The sequence below is a fragment of the Ctenocephalides felis genome, unplaced genomic scaffold, assembly GCF_003426905.1.
Source record: "Ctenocephalides felis isolate EL2017-DRISC unplaced genomic scaffold, ASM342690v1 CF-g0.4_SCAFFOLD_03714, whole genome shotgun sequence".
Taxonomy (NCBI): domain Eukaryota; kingdom Metazoa; phylum Arthropoda; class Insecta; order Siphonaptera; family Pulicidae; genus Ctenocephalides; species Ctenocephalides felis.
Window position 1 is genome coordinate 282,430 of NW_020539868.1, and position 17,265 is coordinate 299,694.

The window sequence follows — 17,265 nt, forward strand, 5'->3', positions numbered from 1 at the left end:
CTAACGGTTTCGGAGATGTAACGAAAAAAGTAAAAAAAAATGCCGTTTGGCGGTCAAAAGTGATCATATACATATGCACATCAAATTATCAGATATTTTATAGAGATTTTAACAATAAGTATAAATTTTATTTACATTCCTATGGGTTCCGTATCAATGTTTATCCTTTAGACAGCAACGCGGCGCTTACGCGCTTTATATTTTGTTTCTATGCAGTCTTAAAGCAGTAAAATTGCTTTGAAAAAAAGTTCAGATCTTCCAAAATATGTCAAAATAAAGAAAACATTTTTTTTTTCAAAAAAAAATAATTTTTTGTCCAATAGTTTATAGTTTCTCAAAAATCTTATTTTTTCGAAGTAAACTTTTTTCAAAAATGTTAATCGTTTTTAAAAAAATAATAATTTTAGGTACGGAAAGTACATGCAATTTGCCTTAAGGAACGATGCCTTAATTGCCTTAAGACAGAATTCCATTTACAGCTAGTTTTTGCGAAAAATAGGAAACGCGCGACGGGTTAAGCGTCGGGCATAAGGTGCATATTCCCCTTCATGAACATTAACATGTTGAAGTTCTCGTCTGAAAGCGAGGCTCGTTTTGGTGTCAAAATGTCTTTACCCGTGGAAAACAAACGTTCAACTGCAGCGCTTGAGGTTATAGCAGTATTGTATTAATAAATAGATTTATGAATATCTGTTCCCCGAGGAATGCAGCATCGTTGAACGAGTCTTTTGATTTCATATCCAGCCACATTTTAACGAGAATTTGCGATATTCTTTAAAGAGTTTGTAGCTCTTTGGTTTTTCTATAGACTGAGTGATAGAATTGAAAAAGTCTTCCTTCTCGTCATCATCGTTGTTACTCGCATTGCTCCTCCGCCACTTAAACTATCTCTGTCCTTCGAATTTTTCGTTGCTTTTTGCCATAAGGCATCTTCTACCTTTTTTCCGTGCATTTTCTTACTGCATCCTCTCTACTGCTGTCATACGTTTCCAGCCACATTAACCGAAACTTTGGGTGAAATGCCGCGGCAGTTGGCACTGTTCATCATTCAGGAGTAGTCCAAATCTTTTCTCTATGCCGTTTAATAAGGCATTGGCTAAAGCTGTGCCTGCGGTAAATAGTAGGCATTGGATTAACGATTAACGGACTTCTCGCATTTTAACGGAAGTTAACGTGTCCGTTAACATTTTTAAAAGTTAACTTAAAAGTTAATCCGTTAATCAAAATGTTAACTTCGTTAATTAACGATTAACGGATTAACGAGTTAATGCCCAGCTATGTATATATATATTTCAATATTTCAGTATTGTATTAATTAAACTGTTTGCAAAATAAAACAATCGCTCTGTGATAACTTTTATTTTTCTTTTAATTATTCAATCAAAATTAATTTATTATTATATGTAGTTAATGTATATGTAAATAATTTAATATAATGAATTAGTATTTTTCTATATTTCAGCCTTGTAATAATTAAACTGTTTGCAATTTTTTTCTTCTTTTAATCATTGAATTTTGATAATATAACATTTTTTTTTACATTATCTAACAGCATTCAGAACATATTGTTGTTCTATGGCTGTTTAGTTCAATATTAACTCAAGTAGTGTTGCACTTGAGTATAAAAGTTGGCATGGTAGATAACCCTCCAATGAGGATTACTAGACACTTAGAGAAGATCTGCTGGTTGTTTCTTCTTGAGTCTTCTGGGTTGAGAGTCCAACAGCAGCGGTTGTATGATGGAATTTACGTGGTTATGTAGCCGGGCAAAGTGGGATATGCTTCTTTTACTGATCACTTCTTGTACTGTTTCCATATGGAGATCATTATGCAGTATTTCGTTGGATACATACCAAGGCGCGCTTGTGATAAGTCTTAAAATTTTTGATTGTTGTCTCTGTAAAGCCTTGATTCTGGTTTTGCTGGCGCATCCCCAGAGCTCGACTCCATAGGTCCATATAGGTTTAATGGAAGATTTGTAAATAAGAACTTTGTTGTACAGTGATAGTTTGGAGTGATGTCCTATTAACCAATACAGTGACCTGACTTTGCTTTGTAGCTCTTTTATTTTTTGGTTTATATGTTGTATCCAGTTTAGTTTATGGTCCAAATGAATACCGAGATATTTGATGTTGGAGACCTCCGGTATAGCCTTGTTATTCATGCTGACAGGAGGGCGTTTACCCTTTTTCAGCGTGAAGATTATATGGCACGACTTGCTTTCATTAATTTTTACTCTCCATTTTTTGGACCAAAGTTCAATTGAGTCTAGATGCTCTTGGAGTACCTTGCTGGCTACAATAGGATTAGAGTCGGTAGCCATTATAACAGTGTTGCCAGCAAAAGTTCCTGTAAGGATGTCGTTGCAAGTCGGAATATCATGGGTATAAATGATATACAAAATAGGCCCCAGAGCACTTCCCTGGGGGACCCCGGCTTCAATTTTGCGAAATGTCGATACCTGCCTGCCTACTTTTGTCCGAAAAGTTCTGTCCGATAAATAGGATTTGAAGAATTCATAGTATTCAGGCATAATTTTGTTGATTTTGATTAGGAGACCCTGATGCCAGACTCTGTCGAACGCTTGGCTCACATCGAGAAGAGCTGCCGTGCAGTATTCTCCTTTCTCAAACGATTTGTAGATTTTGTCAACCACACGATGGCACTGCTGGATCGTTGAGTGCATTGGACGAAATCCAAACTGATGTGTAGGAAATATCTCATATTTAGTCGTGATATCTGACAAAATCATTTTTTCAAATAGCTTGGCAATGGTGGACAAAAGACTTATTGGTCTGTATGAATCTGGTAATTCTGGATTTTTGCCTGGTTTTATAATTAATATAATTTCCGATTGCTTAAGCAATGTAGGCCAGTACTTCAGTCTATAGATGGCGTTGATAATGTATGTTAGTAAAACGTGTCCTTTTCTTGACAGCTCTTTCAGCATTTTAGGTGTTATTAATTTGATGCCAGGGGATTTCCTATTTTGCAGCGCCCGGGTGTGAGAAAATACTTGAGCTGGAGTGAATTTTAGAATACGTAATTCTGCGCTACAATCTGTTGGAGTTCTGGCTATTACAACGGTATTTTTGTCCATGGAAGGATTTGGCTGGAAAACTGTTTCCAAGTGATCCGCAAAACAAACTGCCTTTTCACAATCGGTACAAGCCCAAGTGGGTTCATTGGGAGTATTGATTTTTAGTGGGCTGTTGATTGAATGCTGTTTGTTATTGGTTTTTACGGCACGCCAGATTGAATTGTCTTTTCCATTGAGATTGGCGATGTATTGGTCAAAACACGAGTTATTGTGTTCAAGAAATTTTCTTCTCACCTTGTTATTCAGATTGTTAAGAACAGTTTTATCCTTTGGATCGTGAGATTTTTGCCAAAGACGTCGAGCTTTGCGTTTTTCGGCAATTAATCTTTTAATTTCAATACTTAATGGTTGATCGTCCTTCGGCTTTGATGGTGGTGTTGAGAGGTTTGCAGCATCTTGTAGTACATGTATTAGATGATTTAGAGAATCATCAATGTCGTTCGGTGATTTCAAGCAAATCTTCAAGTCCAATCTTTCAGAAATATTATTACTGTAACGTTCCGAATTTGTCTTCGAGTTGTGTAAAAAAGTTTCAGGAAAACTTACTGCGCAGGTGCAGCTCAGAGTTATTATCAAAGGCGAGTGATCCGATGACAAGTCGTAGGTTAAAATTATCGATATGTTAGACAGATTTAATCCTTTTGTGATGGGAAAATCAAGCAGGTCTGGGTGTTTGTGGGGGTCACTGGGTCAATATGTGGGTGACCATGGAGATACGACGGCAAGTTTCTTAGAGGTGATTGCTTTTTCGAGTTCACGACCTTTAGGCGTAGTTATAATCTTGAACCCCAGAGTGTGTTCTTACAATTGAAGTCACTTCCAACTAGAAATCTGGGACCCATCGTGTTGAAGAATGCTTGAAACTGATCAGATTTGATGGTATGTCTGGGTGGGCAGTAAACTGAAGAAACCGTAATGTCGAATGGTACTACGTTTACTAGTAATGTGGTGGCCTGTAAATAATTTGCATCGTATTTGTTTAGTTCTTGATGGCGTATATTTGACTTTATCAAAACTGCGCTTCCTGCATGACTGGTTCCATCAGGATGAGGCGTGTAGTAGGTCCTGTAGTTAGGAATGTTGAATGTAGCACCATATGACAAGTGCGATTCACTTTTTAACAGTATGTCGATTTTATGCTCGGTAAGAAAGTGAGTAATTTCGCGTCTGTGTTGGCAGATGCCATTGGCATTCTATATAGCAATTTTTAATAAATTAGCCATTATTTTAGTTTACTTACCACAAGGGATATCATATTCATAATCATTGTATTTTGTTGCATCATTTGTTTTATTTCGTCCTTTAGGTCGTTGATTACGGATGTGATTGCAGAAACTTCTTGATTTACATGATTTTGTGTTTTTAGAACCTGTGAGTAGCTCAAGTGATCAGATGTTTGATTGGTGTAGGAAATTCGTTCCCGGTTTTTAGTAATATTTGGCTGCGAATGGTTCTGATGCTGGGAGGACGAATTCGTCGAGTTTTTGTTGTGTTTCGGAAAAAATGGGCAACCCTTATAGTTGGCGGGATGCTCGTCGCCACAAAGGAAGCAGCAGGCTGGAGTGTCCTTTGGTTTTTTACACGCAGGAGTAGGATGATTATCACCACATTTTAAACATGCATAAAGGCGGTTGCAATATGTCCTAGTATGTCCCCAGAGCTGACACCTATGGCACTGGATAACGTCCTTGGTTCGTCTTGACGGTTCAAAAAACACTATTTGATTCATTAGCTTGTCAATTTTGTAAATCGCCGAATTGTTACTATTTGGATCTAAATCCACAAAAAATATATTTAACGGTTTTTTTTGTGATGCGTTGTTTCAAGTTTGTAATGATTCTCACTGTATGTCCGTATTTCTCGATGGCTGTTTTAATTTCATTTATATCGGTTGTATAATGCTTATATTTGAGCACCACTCTAAATACACGCTCGCTGCTTATTTAATAGGTGTGGAATATAATGTTGTTATTTTTCATAAACTTGACGGCATTTCTATAAACGTCTGCGTCAGTGACGTTAATTTTAACCATATCATTAGGCAGAGTTTTCGTGACAAATTGACCCGGTTGTAAAGCGGCACTAATCGTTTACATCATATCGGCAAAATCATTGACATTGTATATATAAATTGGAGGCGGTTTTACGGTTACAGCAGTCTGACTGTTTGCTGTGTTTGTAGTATTAATACCGTTACCGGTGTTACTTGGCGTTTTGTTTGATAATACACTAAATTTGTTGGTCAATTCCAGAGGATTGATTTTTGTACCACACACTTTACGCTTTTTACCACTGCACGGAACTGTCTGCCACTTGTGTGTATTTGCCGGCACTGTATTTGTCACTGGATTAGCACTGCTACAACACGGCTGCTTGATTGAGTTGTTAATATTGTTGTTAATATTTGGAGATGTTGTTATTTCACTTTGATCACTTTGATTTTCGTTGTAATTATAAAACATATCACTATCATCATCAATTGAGTTCAATATGTTCATAGCCGACGCAATTGTTGTTCCAAGTGATGAACAGTTAGTGTTTATATTTACGTCAGGCGGTCGGCCGGGGCGATCGCCTACGTTCGACGCCATTGTCCGTATGACTCAGTCACTCAGGTATACAATAATTTTGTTTTGATTGATGTGCACTGGTCGGTGTCCCGAACAGAACTGATAACAATTTATTGACTTCTAAATTTCGTTTCTAAAGACGTTAATCTCTCTCGGTTCGTTCAATCACAAAAAAAAAAAAAAAATAAAATTTTTATATATTTTTACGTTTCTAAAGTTTCTGAACATTTTTGCGTATCTTAGAAAAACATTAATGTGTGTGTTTGTTTGTGTTCAGATACAAATCTTTGTAGACGATTTCGTGAATACGGAGGACCCGATTTGAATAATTCAAAAAAGCATTCGATTCGCATTGACAGGAGGCTGTGCTGATTAGTTTTTTGGAAAAGGGAGGTGTAGTCGTTTCGAAGATATAGGGCAGAAAATGCCAAAAATTGCAATTCAGTTTTTGAAAAACCGGAGCGTCCGATTTGAAAGAAGGTCTAGAGGTTATAAAAATCCAACAGAAAAAGAAAAAAAAATGACAAACAAAAATGATCATTAGACATTATCACATCAAATTATAAAATATTGTATGGAACAAATTATGTTTACATTTCTATGGGTAGTAGGGTAGGGCGGGTCTAGTTGAGCAAATTTTTACCTAAACGGATGTAGCTCCTCAATGAAAAGACTCAATAAATTGCTATACGGCTTAATGGTTTTGTTGTTTATTGCTTAACAAAAGTGTTATTACTATTTTTGGTAATAAGTAAAATTTAAAAGCTACAGCTGTTTAAATGCAAAAAGTCAAGTATGCTCAATATAGGTGGGGCTAGTTGAGCACTAAGAAAGTATATTGAAATCATAGGTTCAATGTCGATTAGTGATGAAATAAAATAAGTTTTTAATATCCAGTTCTATATTTATAGTCTTTATTGACAGAGAAAACACAACTTATAGTAGTTTGTTTATAGTAGAATCAACAAAACAATATCGTATCTTAGGAATTATTTTACCATTATATTCAGTATTTTTGTTTAAAATTATTATTTCTTTATATTATTACTCATAGACTTAGCTTAAATCCTTCTTTCTTCTTTTATCTATGCTTAAATCTTAAAAATAATAAACAGAACTCCCCGTGAGCCTCACTCATTTGTCCATTTTTTGTTTCTCGTTATCGTAAAAGCGTTAACATTTCATCGTAACGGACGTCGCATCTGACGCTATGGACAGGTATGTCGGCACCCTTACATCCGTTCTACGATTATTAGTATTCGCCTAGACAATATAATAATATAGACGTTTCATTCTAGCGATATTGAGGTTCAAAAAAATTAGTTATTGCTACGGTCGCAATATTGCAATGGCGCTTCAATCGCCTTCCAATCGCCATTCAAATTGAAGCGCTAAAATTTGAAATGAAAATATTTGTACTTTAAAAATATTGTACTATCAATAAAAAAAAAATAATTTTAAAAATGATTAGAATTTTAATTTTGCATCGTAATTGTATTAAAATTTGCGAAAATATAATTATAAATTAAAAATATATTAAGTAATAATAAGAATATTTCAATCAAGAGTATATATTATGATATATGCTGGGCTCAAATCAAATCAATAAAAGAAGAAAAAACAAATATGACTACAGATTTAAATATAAATCACACATTATCATAACAATTTTTATTGGACTCTAACTTGTTACTACAATAATGTTAGTGAAATACAGTCATATGTCATTAACAAATTACAATACATGATTCAGAAATACGATATCTAATGATAACAAAATGAATTAAAATACAGTCTTGAGTATTCACATTACATATAAGTTATGATATCTTCATTCAAGCTAGACTAGCATAAGGCCTTGTCTGAAGCTTTTAATATAATGATAATGCTTTTAATGAATTAATCGCACCTTCCGTTTTATCAAGCGTAATACACAGCACACTACATTATGTATTACATAAATTCTAAACTTTCTATTATATACACTACACTTCTTCTGCATTTAAGAGTCATACTTTTTGTATAAACAACAAACTTTATAAACAATTAAAACTTATAAACAATTATATACAACACCCTTTAACAGAACAGTCACAAACACAATAACAATCCCGATCAAAATGGCCGCTTAATGCTAGAGACAGCTAAAGAATTATCAACCTGTCACTTGGTATCGGCGCACTAGCGCCAAATTCTCACCTTGATGGATACTACGAAACACGGTTTTTGAACGAGGATTTTGCACTGAGTGAAAAGGCCCTGAGTATTCGTTTGTAATCTTCTATCTTCTATGTCTATCGTTGATGGCAGACGCTTCATTTTAGTTTCAACAAGTATTTTGATGTTAAATTCAGTGCTTTAGTGGATGTTTAATGATTAAATTATTTATTTTGGTTAGTATTTTATTGAATTGGTTATTTTCCTTATTAATTGACATCAAGGAACTTTGACAGCATTCTATTCTGTATTCGCATTGATCTTCTTGCTAAACATTCGTTAACGTTCGTGTCTTTTCTATCATTTTGAAACATGATATTGATTCATTTTTAAACTTAATTATTTATTAGATAGATTACTTGGTGAGTACGTACTTTGGTTTTTATCGATTTTGATTTAAGAAAAAGGTTATGACTTGCACACGCCTGTCATAATTTAACAATTTTTTCTGTGGCCATTTCATGTTTTCTTTCAATTTGATACGAATTAAAATATATTTTTATTTTTGTGTATCAAATATTATATTATTCTATAGTTTCAGATGTCAGTGAAGAAATACTATTCTACATGATGAAGGATTATGTGACCATTTCTGAACAAAATCATACTATATTTTATAGTTATTCGAGGTAACTTGAGTATTAGGTCATTTAAGGTAAGTTGCTGCATGCTGCTCCTATCAATTAAGTTAATCTTGATCACTGCAATTAAATACGTTGTATTCTATAGAACATTTTGTCTACAGTAGGAAAAATTTGAATATCATCATCAGCATCAACTAAAATGATAAACCTTAGTAAACTGATATGTGTCATATATAAATTTTGCAACTGAATGGTGTTCTAGCCGTTTGATCTGTAATCTATGAATGGTGGCTCAATCTAGTGGACAAAGATACTTTTGTTTAGGAATAGTCGCTAATAAATGTTGCCTGTTTAATTCTGACTTTATCAGTTAATGCAGTGGTTTCCAATCGTTTCTTTCTTGCACCCCCTTTTCGATAGAAAAAAATATTGCGCCCCCCCTAATTTTTCTAACAATTTAATTAAAATATAGTTAACTGAAATTATGCCAAATAATACACAATATTTTCAAAAAATGTACATACAAACATAACTATTGATTATAAGAAAAAATAATTTGAAATTTAATGAAAACAAATCATAGAAAATCAAAGTAATGCGAAAATTGGTTCCTTAGACTAGTCATATGATTGATGATAAGATCTTTACTTACTTCTATTTCATCAGTAACACAAGTAATTTTAAAGGTGGGAAACATGTCAAAGTTATTACTTTTCATCCTAGCTATCCACAGTTTTAATTTTTTCATAAAAACCTTAATCTTGTCTTTATGAACAGAAGCATGAAGTTGAGATTCTTGCATTGATTTAGTTAAATCGCTTAGTCTTTGAAAAATATGAACTAAATATGCAAATTTTGCAAAGAAAGTACATTTTCTTTGGTACTTCGTATTTCTCTTTCATGTGATATGCAGCAACACAGTCTCCAAGATGTGATGCAACTTCACAAGGCTTTTTTTTTTAACATTATTTAACAGCATTCAGAACATATTGTTGAATTTCACAAGACTTGCACAATAAGTTTGTTGCCCTTCTTTTTTTTGCAAAGTGTCCTAAAACAAACCTGCTTCATCTTTTTTGTCATCAGCAAGAAATATAGCAATTTCTTAAAATTAAACACTGCACTACACCTGTTGACACAATATTAGTACCAAGCTATTAATAGTTCAAACATTTAAAGCTAATAATGAATTAGAGTTCAAAAACTAACATTTAAAACTAATTCAAGTTCAACTATTTAAAACTAATTATGAATTTTAGTTAAAAAAAACTACATTTGTGTACATAGTTGTTGAAGTCTAAACACTGAATGTGTGTACAAAGATTTTTTTAAAATGTGCAAACTGGTAAAAACATATGGTTACGGAAAGTAATCATAAGGGACACTCTTATTCAGTAATAATATTGTTTGAAAAATTGTTGAAGAATATTTTGTAATTATTGCAGAGTGAATAGCTGTCAAGTCTCTTGTTGATTGCTTTATTGCTTAACGATATTAGGCAACCTTCACTAAATCTTCTTTTAAATATATTGGTTTCAAAATGTGAAATACTCGGGTTTAGAAAATCAATGTTATGTTGAAGGGTGTTAATATGATCTGAAAGCATTGTTCCATACTGATTTTTATTTTTTGATTTATTTCTATGTTGAGAGATTCCTTTGTGTAAATTTTGGCTAGTTTTGCCAATGTAAAATCCTTGGCAATTTAGACAATTTAATTTGTATATTAAATTACTTAAAATTTTTGGATCGAATTTAGATTTTAATTTAGTGAATAATGCTGAAAGAGTGTTATCTGAGGTAAAGACTACTCTAATATTATGTTTAATGAAGAGTTTTTTCTATGCGTAGTATAGATCGTTTATAAAGGGTAAGGTAATAGTTCCGACGTAATTTTTGCGATTTCGATTTCCCGTTGAAAAGTTATGGCGGTTTTGGAGGTATGAAATTCTGTTTCTAGTTATGGATTGGATCAAATGTTGAGGATAAGAATTTTTACTTAAGATTTATGATACTAATGAGAGGTTGTTCTTCAAAAATTTGTTGTGGGACAATAGTATAGCATGATCTATTAAGTTGATAATGGTGCCTATTTCAGTAGAGAGAGTATGGTAGAAAAGATAATTTAGGTATCGACCTGAGTAAGTTGGTTTATGATACCAATTAGTAATTGTTATTGTTTTCACTGTAAAGCTGTAAGTCTAGGAAGCTGATGGAATTGTTATTTTCAATTTCAAAAGTAAATTGCAAATGCTAAGGAGGGGAAAACTGGAGAGTTCATTGGGGTGCTAAACGTTTGGAAATAGAAGTTGTTGAACTCTAAGAAAGTGTTGTTAATAATGAATTTAATTGTTTCTCCGAACCAGTGCAAGGAAAGAGTAGTGTGCGCGGAAATGTCATGCCATTTGGCAGTAATGGCTTCAAGAATAAGGTCTAAGAAAACATTAGTGAATAAAGAGACTACATCTAAACTGATTAGTATGTAGTTACCCGAGTCGAAATTTAAAATCTTTCAAATACTCAAAACAGTTCCGAAACGTGAGAATTAACCACTTTTCGCCATATAAATTTAAGATTTTTTAGGTACATTAGACTCCACTTAGTGCAGTTTTAGGAACGTAATTTACCTAAAAGAGCCTACATTTTCAATATAGCTACCTTAATATAGCTACTTAAAAGAGCATAAATGTCAAAACTGTCAGGGTGTAAGTTTGAGGTTAGGTTATTACGATTTTAAAATTTTCCTGAAATTTTATAAAAATGTAGGTAGGTCATAGGCCTTATACATATGGATTGCAATTATATATGTATTTATAAGGTCTTTCAAGTAGGTGCATATATAAATAAGTAATTTAAACACATTTTATATTTATCTTTTATTAGCCCGCTTATTGGCACAACATTTATTTACATAATGTATATATGACTTTTTGTCTAGCATAAATTTTAATCGACGGCACCAATCTGGAAAAAATAATACTTGCATTAATACTATTCACATATTATTATTAATATTTTTATAAACATTTACAAATATCAATTTATTTCATTAAAAACAGTTTAGATTCATGTGCATAAATTATATTTCAGTTATGTAGCTGTTAATGTTTTTCAAATCCTCAGTAGATACTTAATAATAATATCAGTTATATCAATATAAGCGTGTTCAAAAATTTACCAATTAACCCTCCAAATAAATTTTGATCGATTGGAGGCCGCTTACTCCTCATCCCAGTGGCTGAGAAGTTTTTTTACTGCTCCCCATAAACGAGAAGCAGCACCACCTCCCTTACTACATTCATCCAGCCATTTTCTGTTCCGTTTGCTTTGGACATTTGCTTAATATGTATTTTATTTTTGGGAAGAAAGTATCCACATCCTGGAGATATTTCTTCCTACAGAGTTAAACATATTTAGTCCTAGCATTGAAAATATCTTATAAAAGCAAGCATTTTATTCATTAATTTGCCATGCTTTCTCCAGGAGTGTAAAAGCATGCTGAATCTATAAGTAGAAAAAAGATTGTTGATTGGAACATAAATTATATCCTTAATTACATTATCTTTATTTACAGTGTAAACTAAAAGTCAATTTGCTTTTGAATGGGTCACATATGGAGTTTGTGTACCTTTTAAATAAAGAAAAAAGTAAAAAGACTTACAGTGCACTCTGCATAAATATTACATGGTTTATGAAGAGAAGTTTAAAACTATCTTGAAATTATAATTGGATTCTATCATTGCATTTGATTGCATATTCTCGATCTTCTCCACCTCATTCTGTGCTTTATATGCAACCTCCAATGCAGCTAGCCACACACGTGCACTTTCTATTATTTTCGGGGTAACTAATTCATTAGGAATATGTAGTTATTCAATATAAAAAACATTATTTTTAAAATATTATACTGAACCTTTAAAAGAAATCGTCAGAGGCACTGCTTTAACATGGTCCTCTGAGCGCTTGAATTCTGCTGATTTAGCAGAACTACAACTCTCTTCAGAATCACTTTCATCGATACTAATTATTTCCTGAATCTCATTAAGTGTAGACTCAGGAGCTCCATTAATAAGAACCACGTTGCTTTGGTCGTCAACATAATCAATGGGTGTATCTTCAAGTATCACATACTCCTGGTCAACATTAGTGAGGCTACTAAGTACATTACCACCATCAAAAATAGTTGGCTTAACCCTCAGCCTGGCATCCATGACTTTTCGTTTCGATAGAGCAACTATCTGCTCTACCTTTCGATTTTCTTGTAAAGATGCATTTTCCTGAACAACATTTTCCATAAATATTTTGTTAGCAGGAACATCTAAGTCGTCATCCACACTAACAATCATATTGTTCAAGAATTGCATATCATCTAAAATTCAATAGTTTCAGTTAAAAATAAATTTAATACATTTTATGAAATAATCATTGAAATATACATACCGCTAATAGCCAAAACCTTTGTTTCGCCTCTGCCTGCCTCAACATTATTGCCTTTTTTCCACTTTAATTTTGTGATTGCATTCACATATCTATCTGTAGGGCAAATACTCCTCAAAGGAAATATATCCGTACAACGTGGATTTGATTCCAACCACAACACTAACGCAAACATTTTTGTTCTAGGCATTTTTAATAATTTAATAAATTTAATAATTAAATTTAAATAGCACAATTTAAACCAAAACGAAACCCAACAAGTAAACCGCGCATTGCTCAGATTTGTATCGTTATGTATTAATGCGGTAAAAGAATCATAAAATTGCAACCAGTTGGTAGCGCTATATTTGGAAGCTTAATATTATTTTGAAAACCGTGTGATTGCTCGCTTGCAATCGAGCTGCTCGACTCCGATTGTGGTATTTTATTAATTAAAGAATTTAAATTTTTGTTTTAATCGATCACAAGTATCAATGACTTCGGAGAGATCGATCTCATTGATAGTAATTAAATTAATGATTACGTTTTCATAATCTTTATTTGAAGTATTTAATTCATCTAAACGATTACCGAGATCACTACTATTTAATTCAGACATCGGCAACTTTAATAACTTTCTAATTTTGTTAGTTTCATTTTTAAAACTTTTTTTTTAGTTTTTAATGCCTTTTGCGAATCCATTTTTTGCACAGATCAAAACAACATATATAAAAAAGGATGTATTTAGATAATAAAGAAATAATTTAGGAATGTACTTGAACTGACCTTTCTTGCTGTCCCGCTGTGCCTTCATTATTGCCTGCGTAGAATCTCGGCTGTTCCGTTCGGTTGCTCCGTCCTCACGGTGTTAACACTTGTTGTTTAACTTATTTATTTTATTTAATAATTTGATTTATTATTAATAACATTTTATAATGGAAATACTATTATTCTTTTGAATTTAGTAATTTGATTTGTGATTTTATTAAATTTAATAACTGAATTTAATTCATTTATTTGTGGTATTATTAAATTTAATCTTTCTCATTCTATTAATTTGATCTTAATTTAATAACTCACTTGAATTTATTAATTTTATTTGTGATTTTATAAACTATTCACTTGAAATTTGTAATATTATTAAATTTAATCACTTGCACTATATATTTGATTTTAATTTATTAATTTACTTTGATATTTTAGCGGACTGTATGTTACTGCTTGATTAATTTACTTGAACGTCCAAAAGATCACTTAAAATAATTAATATTATTTATTTGTGTCCTTTGGTAAGTTATAAAAGTCCAAATGATAAATATCCGGTTCGTTTGGACCAAATGTTAAGGCGCGAAGCTTAAAAATTACTTCGACGTCTAACTGGGTGATGTCGATTTACTTCTCCTAACCACTACACTTTTAAATTTGTTCTATAATTGAACTACTGGTGTGATCAGTGATTATTTAAGTGAAAGGCGACGTTTGATATTAATGTTTATTATAAAAAAATATGATGAATATAATGGCATCAGATAGTTGGCGTTTCTATACTGAAGTCTAAACTTACACTAAATAAAAATTATTAAAAATTGAAATTAACAATATTAGCCCCGCCCCGCTTATTTCAAGTCATTTTGCAGACACATAAAAAAAACTAGCGACACATAAATAACATCAAAATTAAAAATATCTTAAGTTACTAATGCATTTTGCACTTGAAGTGTGAAATGAAATGCAGACAGTCGTCTGCATCGCCAGGCGACAGGCTATCGTACCAGAATACGAGACGATACGATACCCTTACAAAAAATAGTTCAGATTACCACTATTGGGAATCCTTAACACTTACCTTTGACTAATTGCATCATTTTAAGGTTGTTGACTGCTAGGTTCTTCTTGCGACCAAACCACGATTATACGGCAGCCAGATCTTTTGTAAAAATTTTGTTTAATACGTTCCTAACATATTCTGCAGGTTTCTTACCACCTACTCTCAAAATATAATTTTCTCTAAAATTAAAATATAAAAAGTTAGTACAAAATCATCTTATTTATATTATATTTTAAATACAATGTGAGTATACCAATTCTGCAATGCAATCATCTTCTTTGAGCATGTCGTCACAACAATTTATTTCCTCTTGTGAATTTACAATAAATAATCCATTAAACATATTGTTCCGGTCTACATCTGGTTGTTTGGCAGAAGTAGCATTTTCAATTATTTTTTGGAGTGTGATTTTCATATCTGCCAGCTCTTTCATTAAATAATCAAATTTTAAAAATATATTTAATACACCTCTAGTACATTTAACTACAATTTGTTTGGAAGAACAACTATAATCAGTTTGTGTTCTCCGTTCACAAACTTCCTTCACTGGCAGAACATATGACTATGGAGTCATGACGAGAGGACTTAAATAATCGCCCACAGTTGCTGTAGAACATAAAGGCGCTTCGTCGCTAGTGCTACACCGTGGAGATTCATTAAACATAATTACTGATGGTTCATGATGGTGATATAAAAGTTGTTTTTTATTTATATGTAAATATATGGTTGGGCTGGCTACCATCAGTAGTTAATAATAAAGCGGACTGTAAGTAAATAATTGTGGATAACCTTTCCAATTTTGAATATTACTGAATAAAAACACTGTGATTGGTATAAATCTATATTAATGTCTTCAAACTATTACAAATACAGCGGTGATTGAATATATACTTGTCGACTGTTCCGCTGCTTTGTCTGGACTAACTTAAAATTACTGGATACAGTGTTCATACAGGAAGTATTTAGGTACAAAAAAAAATGAGCCCTTGTGCGAAGGACACAGGCCAGAGGCTGAAATATTCTAAGAATTGTAACACAAAACCCGGCGCCAAAGCACGGTGCACTGAAAATGTTAAGCCGTCAGAATATATTCTGATCATATTGCGCCCCGAAAAAAATTAAATTTATTCTTCATATTATTTGAAATATTTCTAAACCAAGCTTAATATTAGTATAAAGTTTCATATTGATACTATTGAAAAATATATTTTTTAGAAATAAAGCCAAATAAATCCTATCTTAATCCTAGATTTCTTAATTAATATAATTGATAAGGCTTTAACAAGATAGATAAGCAGTTAACGCGTCACCTATCAGAAAGTAATCAGAACATAAAAACGTGGGTTCAGATAGATATTTATCGACGCCAGTGATTGAACAAGAGTGCAATTCTTTAATTTTAGTGGTCCGAACACTTTTCGTTTGCGTGATACCCTACAATTACTAACAAATCTAAAGCAAAGGGCAATAACAATTTGCAAATTATTCAAATTAGAGAAATTATCAAAGCTTTTGTTAGAAAAGGTACACAGGAAAGTATACCGCTTAGGCCAATTGATAGTTTCATTAACTTTATATGTTTCTGGCCAAGAATATGTGTTTAATCTTAATCGATGTGGTCCACCATACCCCCAAAGATGGATTTCTCGTGGCTGAACACGTGAAATAAGGTCAGCAAGATTATCTGCCGATTGAACATGTCGCCAATTAATTTCTAATTGCCACAATTCTTGTATAATTATTTTTGCACTTACCGCAAAGGAAGAAGTCAAGGAAGAAGTCGAAACGAGAGGCTCAAAAATATTTTCAATTGATGATAAAATATTTTCTTTAGATAATTTAAGTTATCTATATATATATATAAATAATATATATAAATATATTACTTCATTAGAACATATTTGGAAAATTTTGATTTTTTCTGATAACTGCCAGTAATATTTGAAATTGTGCAATGAATAAAATTACTGGATCTAACTGAGGTGTCATCAACGCCGCTTAAAAGTAAATTAGAATTGTGCAATTTAAATCCGAGTCTATTAGCAAGATTTTTGGTTATTATACTTACTTCTGAACCCGAATCTAATAAGGCTCGTATTTTAACTGGTTTGCTGTTTATATCACGAATAATTAAGGTAACGGTGGGTAAGATAGTACTATTTAAATCTATGTTAGTGTGCATAACATGCGATGCTATTGCCGTCGAAATTTCGGGTGTAACTGAGCTAGAAGATGCGCTAAGTTCATTGTTTTGATCACCCTCTGAATGTAGTAATGTATTATGACGTTTAGGGCAATTTTTACAATGGAATCGCATGAAGCACTTTTTTTGAATGTGTCCCTTTCGGAGACAATTCGTACACCTGCCGTTTTGTGATATGAATGTTAATCTGTCGTTTACCGTCATATTTAAAAATTGTGGACAATAATTAATAACATGGATTTCTCTGCATAGAGGGCATAATTTCAATATTGTTTCTTCTTTTGTAACAAATGTACGCTTTTTTACAACTATATATTTATGATCCGCTTCCGATTCAATACCGTAAGA

General features: G+C 32.5%; 1 protein-coding gene across 1 annotated transcript in view; it reads right to left on the bottom strand.

The window, feature by feature from the left end:
- The window catches only part of LOC113390952, a 7,347-nt gene extending 6,395 nt beyond the window's left edge, over positions 1-952 (bottom strand). Inside the window, exon 1 of the mRNA XM_026626941.1 lies at positions 860-952. Coding sequence (XP_026482726.1) covers positions 860-952 — 93 coding nt within the window. The remainder of the gene's footprint in view (positions 1-859) is intronic.
- Between the last annotated feature and the right edge of the window lie 16,313 nt (positions 953-17,265).